General features: G+C 44.3%; 6 protein-coding genes across 6 annotated transcripts; 4 read left to right on the top strand and 2 right to left on the bottom strand.

Annotated features, from left to right (window-relative positions):
* Positions 1–2,253: 2,253 nt before the first annotated feature.
* Positions 2,254–3,857, top strand: PICMEDRAFT_14936 (hypothetical protein). Its single transcript, XM_019160602.1, has one exon. It carries the CDS (start codon positions 2,499–2,501, stop codon positions 3,720–3,722), a length of 1,224 nt encoding a protein of 407 aa, XP_019020605.1. The 5' UTR covers positions 2,254–2,498; the 3' UTR covers positions 3,723–3,857.
* Positions 3,858–3,971: 114 nt separating this feature from the next.
* PICMEDRAFT_9956 (hypothetical protein) lies at positions 3,972–5,075 on the top strand (the record flags this gene model as incomplete). The annotated part of the gene is made up of 1 exon (XM_019165154.1): positions 3,972–5,075. The coding sequence occupies one exon, from the start codon at positions 3,972–3,974 to the stop codon at positions 5,073–5,075; it is 1,104 nt and encodes a 367-aa protein (XP_019020604.1).
* Positions 5,076–5,579: 504 nt separating this feature from the next.
* On the bottom strand, positions 5,580–6,593 carry PICMEDRAFT_21857 (hypothetical protein; the record flags this gene model as incomplete). Its single annotated transcript, XM_019162226.1, has 1 exon — positions 5,580–6,593. A coding segment is annotated over one exon (1,014 nt), but the record flags the coding sequence as incomplete, so codon positions are not given.
* Positions 6,594–7,419: 826 nt separating this feature from the next.
* Positions 7,420–11,683, top strand: PICMEDRAFT_14934 (hypothetical protein). Its single transcript, XM_019160601.1, has one exon. It carries the CDS (start codon positions 7,861–7,863, stop codon positions 11,578–11,580), a length of 3,720 nt encoding a protein of 1,239 aa, XP_019020602.1. The 5' UTR covers positions 7,420–7,860; the 3' UTR covers positions 11,581–11,683.
* Positions 11,684–11,801: 118 nt separating this feature from the next.
* Positions 11,802–12,903, top strand: PICMEDRAFT_102618 (hypothetical protein). Its single transcript, XM_019159653.1, has one exon. The coding sequence runs from the start codon at positions 11,882–11,884 to the stop codon at positions 12,809–12,811; it is 930 nt and encodes a 309-aa protein (XP_019020601.1). The 5' UTR covers positions 11,802–11,881; the 3' UTR covers positions 12,812–12,903.
* PICMEDRAFT_14933 (hypothetical protein) lies at positions 12,645–14,030 on the bottom strand. The gene has a single exon (XM_019160600.1). The coding sequence runs from the start codon at positions 13,978–13,980 to the stop codon at positions 12,967–12,969; it is 1,014 nt and encodes a 337-aa protein (XP_019020600.1). The 5' UTR covers positions 13,981–14,030; the 3' UTR covers positions 12,645–12,966.
* Positions 14,031–14,195: the final 165 nt, after the last annotated feature.

Raw genomic sequence — 14,195 nt, 5'->3', positions numbered from 1 at the left:
AACTTTTCAAATAACCTACAGCTTTCTCATGATTTCTTTTTAAGGAATCTAATATGCAAATATGAGCGACTCCAACAGTTTTCTCTGAAGTTGATTTGGCAGGGCTCACAACGCAATCGTTTTTGGAGTCATCATTATCATCGCTTAATAATGCGCTGAGAAGTGAACTTGTATCTGGGTTGAAATTAGTTTCTTCTGACTGTTTGACTGAGTCAAAAGTCTCTTCTCCTGCTTGTGACTGAGTATCTTCAGTTTCATTCTTTTCGCTATCTTGATATGTGCTTTGAATTTCGGGATTAGAGTCAGGAACAAAGGATCCCTCTTCATGAACACTTTTATCGTTTTCATTTCCTTCACTCTTCAGTGGATCATCATACTTTCCTTCGTTTGAAGGAATTTCGGTTAAATGTTTTCTTTCTTCTTTTTCGGTTATCTGTTTTCCTTCTTCTTTGAGTAATGCCGTAGTATGCTTTCTTTTAAGGGATTTCAAGTCTGTGATGACGACAAAGTACCAGTGTAGATCCTGCATTATTGGGATAATTACAAAGTCTTTATCAAATAAAGTATCGTTCATTTTAAACCACGATTTAACGTTCCGGTAATAATTGTCGTCTTCAATAGGCCTGGATAAACAAGTGAAAAAAAAAGAGTTCAGTATTTCAATGTTATTAGTTTTCGGTATTTTCTTTTCTCTTGCCAATTTGAGGTAGTAGTTTAAGAAAAAATCAACCAGAGTATCATTAATCCAATTTCCATTGTAAAGGCACTTGAAATCATCGTTAGTTATAGTGAAAGTTTTTTTGCTATCAAATTTGTATTTTAAATCTGGCTCTAAAACTAATTGATCATCACTTGGTATATAGTCGTTGATGACAGTTTCACCATTTTCATAAACCATTTGTTCATTCGCTTTTTCTTCTTCTAGGTCTTCGTTTTTATACCTGATTTGTGAACCTACCCGATGCGATCGTCCCCTTCTCTCTGTTTTTTCCAAGCTTGAGAAGTCTGTTTTTAATGATGGTGACGATGCCGATGCGGATTCCGATGCCGATGCGGATGCTAGTGCCAATGCTGATGCCGATGCCGTTGCCGATGCCGATGCCGATGCTAATGTTGCTTTTGATATTGGTTTGGATTCAGTGAAATTTCCTGAGCCATAGAAGCGCTCGGACTTCGTAGGCTCGAAAGACAGCAAATCAAAATATCGGAGCAATTCTTGAGAGTCGAAATGGGAAAAAAGACAGTCTTCACCTATCAAATGCTTGATTTGCTGGACTTGTCTGAAATTAAGCACATTTTTGAAGTAAAGAACTATTTTTTCAACATCGTGGCTTTTACCCTTGACAGTTTGTACACTATCGTTTCTCAATTCCAGCAGAACCAGTACTAGTCTTTTTCCCGAGCTTGGCCTAGGAAGTTTCAACACTTTGATATTGTGGTAGGGTATTTGGAGGTTGAGCGTTGGGTCGTTACTCAATATGTTTAGCTTTCTAGAGCGAAAGAAGATCTCCACAACCGGGTCTGAGATCGTCACTTCTTTGTTGTAAGCATTGATGAGTGTGACTTTTGCCAAATCATAGTTGATGTATTGAGATGCTGATTTGGCGGTTTCGCCAGAACTGCCTGTTTTGCTTCCATTTTTCGCCTCCTCGTCTATGCTGTGAGTGCTCTGACCGTCAGAAACTATCTTTACAGCAACATCACCGTCTTCGTTACCGTTATCACCGTCCTGGATCACTATGGGGGTGTCAGGGGTCGTTGCTCTCGTCGTTCGGGCTTTTCGTCTTGAGTTCGCCAATCGGGAGCCCGATTCAATAGGAATGGGTCGACTCAACGATGGGCGTTTGTTGCTGCACAATAAGTGGATGTCGTTAGTATGATGAAAGCGTGTAAAACAGCTGAAATGTAAATTCGGATACGTACAGGTTATCTCGAGGTGCAGGGCCGGAGGGTTTCAACGACCTCATGAATTTCGTTTCTAAGCCCATGACAATAGCGGGCTCTCCAGTATACGGCTTGATATCGTCGATGTCTGGGGTACTTCGCTTGTCTTGCCTAACAGGCCAATGACAAGAGACGTGTCTTGGACTTGAGCAGGGTCTGCTACTCCACATAGATCCGTCTCTTGCCTCAGTTTTGCGTTTGCGTGGGCCGCCGATCGGCGCGGAATTTGGCTTTTCGGGTTTTTCTTCATCTTCGGCGAGTTGTGAAAAAGTCATGAATTTGTTGAAGAAAGTGTGGAGAGTGGCCATGGCAAAGGTGGAGGTGAATTGCTGAGGTCGGGAAACCTACAAAAAGGAGGAAAAGAGAGCTTCATACACACGCCGCTCCATTACTTGTACATATTGCGCACACAGCAAGCGGTCTCTTGGAAGCTCAGCAGAGACTCTCATCAAAAGCAGAAACAAATCAAGCCGTTATAGATACTCCCAATTGTATATAGAATCTGTCAGCGAAAACAAGAACCTGCATATATAAACAGCATAGAATAATCTAGGATGTACAGACAGATAACCGTCAGAAACTCCTTGATGTTGCTAGGAAGTCGTTCCTTCAGTTCAGCACGCACTGTGCTTGCACCAAAATCTCCAATGCAAGTCTTCATGGACACTTTCAAGAAAGAATGGAAAAAGAGCTCAGAGCTAACCGACCAGATCAAGCAGTTGAAGAGTGCCACCGATGAGCTGGGTGACTCCGAAGCGTTCAAAAGAGCCAAGGAGGCCTACGCCACTGCGCAAAAGGGCTCGGGTAAGTTGAGCCAGGGTGTCCAGAGCACCGCCAAGGTGGTTGGTGATGTTGCATACAAGGCGTGGGAGTCACCGGTTGGTCAGGCTGTGAAAAAAACAGCCGAAACCACAGCAGATGTTGTCGATAAAGTTGTCGAGCCTGTGACCAAAACGAAGGCGTACAAAGACGTTTCTGAAGTTTTCAACGAAGGTTCATCTTCTTACGGTCTCTATGAAACCAAGGAAGAGAGACTAAAGAGAAGAGAGAAGGAGCTGGCCAAGAAGCCAAAAACAGTGAAGAGAAACGAGGAGGCAGGTAGCGCTCTGGTTGCAACCGACATCAAGCCAACCTCGAGTTTCAAGGAGAACCTGAAAATCGAACCAAACTCAGCTATTGGCAAGTTTTTCTTGATTTTGAGAGAAAAATGGGAAGAAGCAGAAAACCCATTGTTGGTTTTGATCAGAACTATTCTGAACAAAATTGGTGGGCTATTTGCTGAGACCGAGGCTGCCAGGGTTGTGAAACAGTTTAGAGACCTAGATCCCAACTTCACTTCCATTGCGTTCCAAAAACAGTTAAGAGAATATATTGTGCCTGAAGTTGTTGAGGCTTACATCCAAGGTGATGAGAAGGTTCTCAAAAGCTGGCTGTCAGAAGCTCCATTCAATATATATGCTGCTAAGCAAAAGCAGTTGAGAGACCAAGGCATTTTCTCTGACGGTAAGATTCTCGACATTAGAGGCGTTGACATTGCCGCATACAAGATTCTTGAGCCTAACAACATCCCAGTCATGGTTATTGGTGCAAGAGTGCAAGAAATCAATCTGTACAGAAAGTTTAAGACCGGGGAGCTTGTTGCAGGTAGTGATGAAGATATATTACTTTCCAGTTACGCCATGGTTGTAACTAGAGTTCCTGAAGAGATGGACAATCCAGAAACCGAAGGATGGAAGGTGCTAGAATTCGTCAGAGGTGGTTCTAGACAATTCACTTGATGCCAGAAACCTACTGGTATCCTATTTTTGACTATTGGATACGTCCATATCCGTAAATAATTACACACACCTTATCTGTTTTATAGTTTCTTAACCTGAATGAAAATATTATGACGAAAAAATAAACCAAGGAAAAAAGTCACGCCCCTCTGCTTGCATGAAAAACTGCACCGTTATCTCTTCTTTTAGTACTACGGTGCCTGGTGTTTTGCATTAAACGGTACATAACTTTTCTCTATAGGTCACACAATGAACCATGAAAGATTGATGATGATACAGTCTGCTGCTCAAGCAGAACCGCAAAGGACTCGTTCTTCGAGGGGCAAAGGCTTTCCAGAGGATGACTCAAATAAACGACGGGAAGATCGCCATAGGCGCCACGGCCACCACGGCCATCATCATCACCACCGCCGACATCACAAAGAGCGAACTAGACAGAAAGAGGAAGGAACGGAAGATCGATTCTGCAGATTTCCTTCTTTGAAGATTGAACTTCCCCCACTCTCCTTCCCTGCATTAGGTGTTTGTGAAGTACAGGAAGCGCCTGATTTTGACACATCATGCGATGAGCTTGCCGATGATGCGAATCCAAATCAGCCACAATCACATGAGCCAAGAAGCGTAGTAGACCGATTACGAGGTGAAGATGGAGGCATAGATTTGGGGCTCAACAGAACAGACTTGGGTAGAGTAGAGACAGAAAGTGATTACCATAACAAGAAAACACGCAAGATGATTAACTATGACCCTTATGGGCAGCAGGGCAAGGAATCGACAACTTCTATTTCCCATGTAGCTTGCGAAACAACAAAGCTTAATCGAAATAATGCAGATGATGTTGATCGCATACCGTTCACGTTTGGCGATCGAGGATCCACGTGGCGAATGATAAAGCTACGAAAGCTTGACTCCGGTCATGCAAGGAGGCCTTCAAAGGCTCAAATCTTTGAACAGTATGCGACGGTGTGGGATTACGATCTTGCTTGTATGGAAAGGGACGAGCTAGAGTCACGGAAGCGCAAGCGGGAAAATGAGTGGGTGTATACGCCGCCGGAGTCGTTCATGAAAAAAAGGAAATACCATATAATGGCAAATAAGAGGGCGATGAAGGACGTTTTGAGGGCAAAGGAGGAGGAAGAGAAGCTAAAACATGACGATTCTGAGAAAGCAAAAGGGGATGATGATCAGGTAGTGTATATGAAGAAACATGGGGATGTCAAGGTGTCGAAGTCTCAAAAGTTGAGGAACGAGTTGAAGCTTGCGCATTTGACGTCTTTGGACCATGCCGAACCGGAATCTTACCTATCATCTATCTCGAGAGAACAGATTGAATCACTTACGAACTCACCATGAGTATCGAAAGGTTGGAAACACAAAAAGGACAAGATAATAGTGTATGATAGTGTAGTATAGTATAGTTTATAAAGGATGAAGTATATATCGATAAGAAAAGAATACATATACCTAAATTTTTTTAAGTTTATTTAGAGACTGTTTATAAGAGAATAATGTAAGCTTCAACATGATGCTATTCGATTATTTTTTTTGTAATTTTTTTTAAGTCTAATTTACAACTCTTTTCGGATTCAGAGATTGCACAATCAATAGAAGTGAAGTCAGTAGCCAACTGACACTTTATGTTTATATAATTTTTTTGTTAATTTCATCATAAGTATCTGTCATGTCATGCCTGAGTTGAGGGGAAATATGTAGTTGTTAAGAAAGGATTCAATAATGAATCACTCGAGGAGATATTTATTTCTTTGCCGCAGCGGGAGAGGTGGAAGAGGAAGTTGAGTGGTGTTCAGTTTCAACAGGCTTGTCATCGTCCAAACTCAGTTTGTCCTTGACCAAGACTTTGTGGTCCTTTTCTTGGACGTTTTCAGACTGGATCAAGTGTTCTTGCTCCTTTAAGACCTTCAACTTCTGCTCAATGGTGGCATTGTCCATGTCAACTTGTAATTCTTGTTCATGGTACACCTCAACTGGCAACGAGCTGAGAACGGCCTTCAGGGCTTCGTGTGTAGAAGGGTAGCTTTCGACATCGCCGTAAGTGTAGGCGTTGACAAAGATCATCAAGGTCGAAGGGATATGTTCGTGGAGACGCATGTCGAGCCACTCGTTAAGGTACTGGCGCATCTGGCCCGGGGTGGCATTGAACATGCGGATACCACGGGATGCACATGCCTGTTGAAGTTCTGGGATGGACAAGGAGTCAACGCCGTCGTCTTCAATCAATCTGTCGTCGGCCTTGATTTTCAGCATTCTGTGACGAATTCTGTAACGCAAGATCTGGTCGGTACCGTAAGGTCTCAAATTGATGTACTTGGCCAAGGCGACCAACATACCGCGGGGGGAGTTGTCTAGGATCAAGTCGTCCTTGAACATCTTGGCGACACGCAAGAGTTGGTCACGCTTGATTTCGGAGGACTTGGAGTTTCTCAACTTGATGAGGAAGTCCTTGAAGTCTGCAATCTGTTCGTCAGACAAGGTGGAGGTGACATTGACCATCTGCTTGGAGTTGGTCAAAACCTGGGCGACCTTGTATCTTGTGTTTCTCAACAGGGCGAGCTTCTTGTCCTTGTCGCCCTGGGACTCGTAGGTGGATGGAAGAAGGTTTGGGAAGAGCTTGAGAGCCACCGGGAGAAGCAACTCGGCAAAGGGGATGACGATGAACATGGCGAAAGGGAAGAGTCTCAACACGTCTGCGGTGGTTCTCTGCAACTGTCTGTACTCTCTTCTGGTGAGCTCGTACCCGGCGGTCATCTTGAGCAAGAGTCTGGAGGAGATTTTTATCTCCAGACCGAGCAACTTCGTGCCCTCCCAGTAGTGGTGGGCTTCGTGCTTGACCTTTTCCCAGATGGTCATTTTCTTGGGGTTGGTGTTGACAGGCACCGGAGCAGCCACCTCTGCAGGGTTCTTTGACTTTGGGTGGGAGTCCGACGAGTTCCAGCGGCGGCTGGCGCCGCTGCTGCTATTGTGTGGGATGATGAACGGGGAAAAGAGCGTTGGTCTGCTCAGGTTGGGGCGTGTCGCCTTGACGGCGTAGGTTGCCACAACCAAAGCCCTGGAGTATCTGGAAAGAGACATTGCGGGGGGTGGAGGTAATCTGGCTTGGCGTAGGAATGGATGAATATACGGAGAAGGTGTGACGTGTGGGGGCTTCTTTCTCGGCTAGATCATACAAATGAAGAGACGTGGAGGCCTGTGGATGTCGGATCGGTCTGTCGTGCAGTGGAGAACGCTGAAAAAAATGCAGAGACAGCGATAGAGTAGACAGGTCGGGCTCGAGAAGGGTTCTGTACGACTGCCTGTGTGAACCTTGACTTGTGTCTTCTGTTCCCTGCTGTAATGTGCTGGGTCCCTGCTGCTCAATCGGCACCACGACCAGACCACACGGGAGACAACACGACACGACACCCCAGTGCACGAGGAGGGGAGACGGGGGATGCCCGAGGAGACACACGGTCCGGACAGAGCAGAGGGAGCAGCGTAGCAGAGCAGAGCGTGCTCGAGGGCACCGCGCGGACCAGCCAGCCACAGGCCTGCCTGGCACGCTGCGACGGCGACTCCGGAGGCCCAGTGCGGGCGACACGTTGCTGCTAATAATAGGGGCGGCCCGGGTTATTTGCCTCGGGAGGCGGAGGGCGGCGAAGACTCCGGCGACGGCGACGGGCCCGCGCTTCTCCGTTGTCGGGGATCGGGCGGAGAGAGACAGAGAGAGAAAAAGAGAAAAAAGCAGAAGTGGTCGATCGACGCCGATTTGAGCCGATCGACGCGGGGCAACGGGGCAACGGGGCAACGGGGCAACGGGGCAAAAAAAGGGGTCGATCGGTGTGGAAGGGATTGGCCGCGACGCTGGAGGCGGACAGAGAAAGAGAGAGAGGATGAGACGGAGAGAAAACGGTGAGAAAAAAAAGGCAAAGAAAAAAAAATGGAAATTCTACTGCTTTATCTTCACAAGCTCAGCTCGTGCCAGTGTTGCAGGTCTTCTGTTTCACGTTCCCGCTGTCTCCTTCTGCTGCTTTTTCTCTAGACCAGCAGCCAGCCACCCGCCCGTCAGCAAGCTTGCATCTCTTTTCCGTCGGAAACACCCTCTTTTCTAATAGTCCGCCTTCCTGCCAAGCACCCCGACACCATGGTCAAGAGACAAAGACGTCGCGATGATGTGGACGGTGCCAATGGCGCCGTGGGCGCCGTGGGCGCCGAAGGCGCCAGCACAGGCACAGACGTGTCTGGCGCCGCCTCCAACGGAAGCGGTGCAGCCAGGAATGAAACTGATGGTGGCAGATCAACAGACACAGCAAAACACGAAAAAGACGAAGACGACGACGAAGACGAAGAAGAAGACGGAGACGAGGACGAAGCCGCCGAACAGGAACAGAAACCACAGCGCACGAAACTCGCCAAGAGACAGAAGCTCTCCGCTCACGACCTCCAGGTCGCAAGGGAAACCGCAGAGCTCTTCAAGTCGAACATCTTCAAGCTCGAGATCGACGAGCTCATCAAGGAGCTCAAGCTCAAAGACTCACACTGCCTCCTCATCGAGAAGATCCTCCACAAGCTTCACAGCATCATCCAGCTTATACCGCAGTCCGACCCGCTCGCCTTCGACGACGCTGTCGCCTACTTCGACTCCTCCAATGTCTCGATACCCTTCCCAGACCCAAAGCCAAACTTCCTCAACTACCCTCTCCAGTACACCGCTCCGGACGACGTCTCCCTCATAGGCTCCTTCGGCCTCAAAACAGGCATCCAGCAGAAAAACGGCATGTCTGTCGACGTCTGCCTCACCATGCAGAAGTCCCTCATACAGCAGAAGGACTACTTGAACTACAGAGTCCTTTACAAACAGGCCTTCTATCTCGCCTACCTCACCCATCATCTCTCCATATTGGCCCCACAACACAACCTGCCCATCAAGCTCACGTATGACTACCACAATGGTAACAAACTCTGTCCGTCCCTGGTTATCTCGAGCGACCCAGAAGCCTCCTCTAGCAAGAAGGACCTTCTTTTCAACAAGACTAACTTTTCCATTAGAATTTTGATCGGCCTTCCCTTTGGAACATTCGAGAGTAAGAAGCTTTTGCCCGACAGAAATTGCATCAGAATCCAAAACTCATCTGTCACCTCCATAGAAGATTTACCGCCAACCCCTCTATACAACGCCTCCATCCTCTCGTCTACAACTTATTCCTACTATTTGAAATATTTATACACAACGAAAAAATCAACAGAAAGTTTTAAAGATGCAGCAGCATTGGGGAAACTCTGGTTGTCCCAGCGTGGGTTTTCTTCTAATGTGAATGAGGGTGGGTTCGGCCATTTTGAATTCAACATGCTCATGGCGGCTTTATTACAAGGTGGTGGTACATCTTCAAATAAAATCTTACTGCACGGTTACTCCTGCTACCAACTTTTCAAAGGTACCATCCGCTATATTGCAACCCAGGACATCTGCGATGACGGTCATCTTTCCTTCAGCTCTCTTATTGGTGACAACAAATCTGTTTACAAAAAATCAGGTTTCAATATCCCAACAGTTTTTGATAAAAACACGAAGATAAATCTCCTCTGGAAAATGTCTAAGTCATCCTATTCCATCTTGAAAAAATATGCAATCGAAACAATGGACTTGTTGAACGATGTGGTCAAGGACCGTTTTAACCAAATTTTTCTTACCAACAACACAAATTCATACTTGAAGTACGATTCTGTTGTCTCCATGCCATACTCCAAACTAATAGAATTAAACGAAGATAAATTTGGATCTTTAGAAAAAATATCCTTTGTCACGTTAGAAAATTACCTCTGTAATAAAATCTACAAAATCTTACTCGAAGCGTTGGATGATCGCGTTTATCAGATTGACGTCCACCTTTCCCAAAATACTCCCTCATGGTCCACTGGTAAAAGGAAGCCCTCAAACAACTTGAATAACTCGTTACATCTGATTATAGGTTTGTTTTTCAATCCAAGCGAATCCGATAAACGTGTAACAAAGGGTCCATTACACACGGAGAAAGAATTGGGTGAGAAATTCGTCTCTTTTTGGGGAGATAAGGCTCAAGTTAGAAGATACAAAGATACCACTGTTCAGTGGAGCTGTCTTTGGGATGTTTCACCAACCGACTCTGTCGTATTAACCATCGTCAAATACGTCTTAGATAGACACATGTCTAATTCCGCCAACGATTCCCATTTACTATCTAATGATATCATTGTGAATTCTTCCAAATTTACATCTTTATTACCTTCTCCTCTGGTTCCACATTCTTCGAATTCTCAACCTCTTATTTTACCACAGCATTTCATTTTGCTTAAAAATTCATTTGATGAATTGGCCAAGGATTTGTTAGCATTGGACCTAACTTTGAAAGTTAGAAGCTTACTACCTACCTCTCCTTCGTTGAGAAACACGTCACCTCTATTACCTGTTCCATTTGCAACAGGGAATCCAGATTTCTACAATGATTGTGTTTTGCAATTTGAATCGTCATCCCGTTGGCCTGATGAGATCAATGCTTTAGAAGATACCAAGACTGCGTTTTTATTGAAAGTTTGCAGTGAACTTTTGGAGAAGAACAGTGACGAATATATTGATGCATACATTGTCAAGGATAAATCTTCAGTTCCATATAACTCAAATATATCTGTGTTAAGAATTTTGAAGAGCGACGGTTATGGATTTGCGATCAGAGTGATTACAGAGAATGACGAGTTTCTTTATTTGCGTGCCATTGAATCAGCATCGAAGGCTACTGGTCCTTCCCAGCTGGCTTCAGTGGAATTATCATACATTAGGTTCATGCAAAAATATATCAATGCAGTTAAACACCATCGTAGTATTTCAATCTTAGCAACCCATTTCCCATACTATTCTGCAACTGTTCGTCTATTCAAGTTATGGTTAGATTCTCAAATGATCTTGAATCACATTCCAGAAGAAGTTGTCGAGTTGATTGTCTTGCAATCTTTTGTTGATCCAGCTCCATACGGTGTTCCTGGAAGTGTCATGGCAGGTTTCTTGAGGGTTCTATCTTTCTTATCTAAATGGAACTGGAGAGAAGAACCTTTGATTCTTGACTTGTCCAGAGAGTTCAATGGTAATTACGAAGTCAACCCAGACAAGGAAAGTTACGTTGATAGAATCAGTGACCGTCTTGATCTCACAACTTTCCAGACTATCAATCAGTCGTTTACCAAGTTGAGAGAGAGTGATCCACAAGGTGTCAAAGTTCCTTACTTCATAGGAACCAAGGAAGACATTTCAGGTAAGGTTTGGACCCGTGGTATCTCTCTGGTTATTGCTTCACGTTTGACATCATTATCTAGAGTGGTCTTAGATGTTCTTTCCAAGAATGGTCAGAATGGAGTGGAGATCAGCGATCAATTCATCAAGTTGATTTTCACTCCAGCGTTGAAAGACTATGACGTTGTCATTAAATTGGATTCTGCTAAGCTGAACTCCAAAAAATTGCGCCGACTTTCTGGTGTCTTGCCAACAAACATCAAATTTAAAAACCTTGTTGAACCACTCACCAGGTACGAAGAGGCTGAGAAATCCTCGGATCCAGCAATAAACTATTACAAGGATTTGATTTCAAGGTTTGGAGAAGTTGTTGTTTGGAGTGTCCGTAAGTACGGTGGCTTGGTTGACGCAAACAGTGATCGTGTAATTACAGGGTTGGTTGTTCCGGGAAACCAATCGAGAAAATTTAGAGTTGGCATCGCCTATCCTATACAGCCTACTGATGGTGGTAAAGACCTTGTGAGATTAGACGTGGAAGATGTCTTGAAGAACTGTGCAGTTTTGGGTGGTGATATGATCCACACCATCGAACAGAAAAACTAAATTGCCATGTTCTTCCTACCACTATATATATATGATACAAAACCTAGATAATCATGTTTAATATGTACATTTTTAGCTGTTTCCTAATATTAATTGTCTACACTTAATCCTCACCGTTTTGAAAAGTAATCTTCGTGAACAAATTTTCTGACGTAATCTAAACGCTGCGCTTTGTGGTGGAGGGACGATCTTTATAGCTTCCTCCCACGACAGGGCATGTTCTCTAATCGTTTAATTCCAGGTCGATGGGGAGCCACAGACTCAAACGCCATTGCAAGTGAACACAGCTTTTTATTGCCAGATGCAAGATATGCTTGTAAAGCCAGGAATTCAGGAGCTACTAAAATACAATGACATGTTATTATACCAGCAACAGGTGAAGATCTTGTCAAGCGAATTCAGTAACGATCTTTCAATCTTACTATATGTCCTGTACTATATTTTATTCATCTATGATGAGTCGGTGCTATGCTTCTTTCTGCGATGTTTTATGCAGTTGGTTTTGTCCTATGTGATGTCTCCCTCGAATGGTAGCGATGAAATGATTCCAGGCCTTAGCCGGCTCAATATTTCCCGGTTATCAGGAGTAACGGGGACAAATTCCACTACTGCTGGAAGCACGGTTGCTAACAACAACGGAAATGAACCTGGCAGGTCCGGCGATGCTAACAATGAACTTAACGTTGATACCATCGCATCCACAGAGAGCTTTGACGATATTGAAGCCTTGTTTTCACGGTGGACTGTGGCGGATAAGGTAAAGTTTGTACAGAAGATCCTACTGTGTCTGGCTGTTGGATGGGGTTTGATGATTGTGTATCAACTTGCTTTTTGTCTGGATGATACTTACGGCGCTATAAGCTATAGCGTTTTTGGTTCTTTAAACAAGAGTATACGGCAAAGTGCTTATTCGAATAAGCATTATGCAAATCTTGATCAATGGTCTTCGGAGAATGCATTCACCACAGGATCTGTGCTGTTGAATATGATTGGGGAAACCAAGCTAAGGTCAAAATTTATGAAATTTTTTACTATCATCATGCTAGACTGCTTTATCATTACGATACAATTGATTGAGGTTTTACTGAATTATATAGTGGGTTTTGGAATAGTAGAAAGGATAACAGAGGGTGCTAATAGCACCAACGATCCACAGAGGGAATATGATGGGCGTCAAGGGAGGACCACTATTCTCAAACTCAATCCATTTGAAGCTTTTGGGAAACTATGAAACTGTAAGCTACTTTTCATATCAGTTTTCTGTAATTCGATGTACATACGCACATGCAGAAGAGACCAAATGAGTATTTGGAGCTTCCTGTATTTTACTTTTCTAATTCTTTTAAATTACAGACGGTACATGAATATATATGCTTTATCCTAACATCAATTGATGTTCCCGATTGGACAGTTTCTCAAATATTCGGCTTTGTTTCTAAGAATTCTGACAGATTTGAAGAATATTTCCTCAGGTGGCATGGCACCAGAACTTTCGACGTTGAAAATAAAGTGGTCCCTTTGTCTACCCAACTTGACTTTTCCGTTGAATTGCTCATGTCTGAGCACCTCTCTTGAAACGGTATCTTTTCTTGCATCCTTCACGTACGCCTCACCCTTTTCGTTTATATCTATAACGCCCGAAGGAAAACAACTCTGGAACTCCAACGCTTCTTTTCCAACAATAGGTTGCTTGATGTCAATTACAGGAAGAAGTCTGTAAGATGCAGTCGAAACGGGAGAGTATTTTGCGTGATCCGAACCTATACCCAAGATACAATGGACTCTGAGGGAAATTTCCTGCCCTGGTCTCAACTTGGCTAATAGAATATTAGGGTCGCATGGAACAACAGGGTTGTTGGCAAAAAGCTCGACTTGACGACCTTGTGGCTCAAACTTCAAGTGCTTGGCATACACTTTGTGGTTTCTGTAAAGGTTGTCAGGGTCCGTGGAGTCGGGGGAAGCGTTTGGGTTCTTGGTGCATACAACATCAAGAGAAAGGACAATGGTATTATCATCTGTAAATTTGTCCTTTTCGTCTGCCTCACTGTTGATCCAGGTGAGCTGGTCCGGGTCCACTTTCAATGGAACCAAGCCGATTCTGTGTGCCAGTACTTCGTCCTGGATAACGGATGTGTTGTTGAAGATATAGACGTACTCTGCGGCCACCGAAGGAACTTCCGCAATCATAATTCTACGGAAAGCATTTGCAATAGACGTATCAAGCCCAACAAGGTCGAAGTTGGCTGTTCTCTCTGAAATGTACGATATGTAGAGGTTGAACGATTTCTTGAACTTCTCAAGGTCCCAATCAGAGCCAGCCGAATCCGCAGAGTAGCCTGGAAAGTCAGTGGATGTGGTGTTTGTCACCCTGTCATGTTCTATCCCAACAATGTTAGACATATTTGGTTGTGTTGTGTCCTATGTTGCGCCAGCTGCTGGCCAGAAGGTGCTTCGGTTATCGTACATTTCCTCTTAACATGATTCTGTAGTAGGAAAAAAATTTCAAAACTTTAGAAAAGATCAAAAAAAAAAGAAAATAGCAAAAATGGAAAAAATCCATAAAAAACAAAAAGTAAGTCGATCGCCCCGAAATTTCTGATTTGGGTTTTGGGTTT

This window comes from Pichia membranifaciens (assembly GCF_001661235.1).
Source record: "Pichia membranifaciens NRRL Y-2026 unplaced genomic scaffold PICMEscaffold_1, whole genome shotgun sequence".
Classification (NCBI taxonomy): Eukaryota; Fungi; Ascomycota; class Pichiomycetes; order Pichiales; family Pichiaceae; genus Pichia; species Pichia membranifaciens.
The sequence above is the reverse complement of the archived record's forward strand: the minus strand, read 5'-3'. Positions and strand labels throughout refer to the sequence as shown.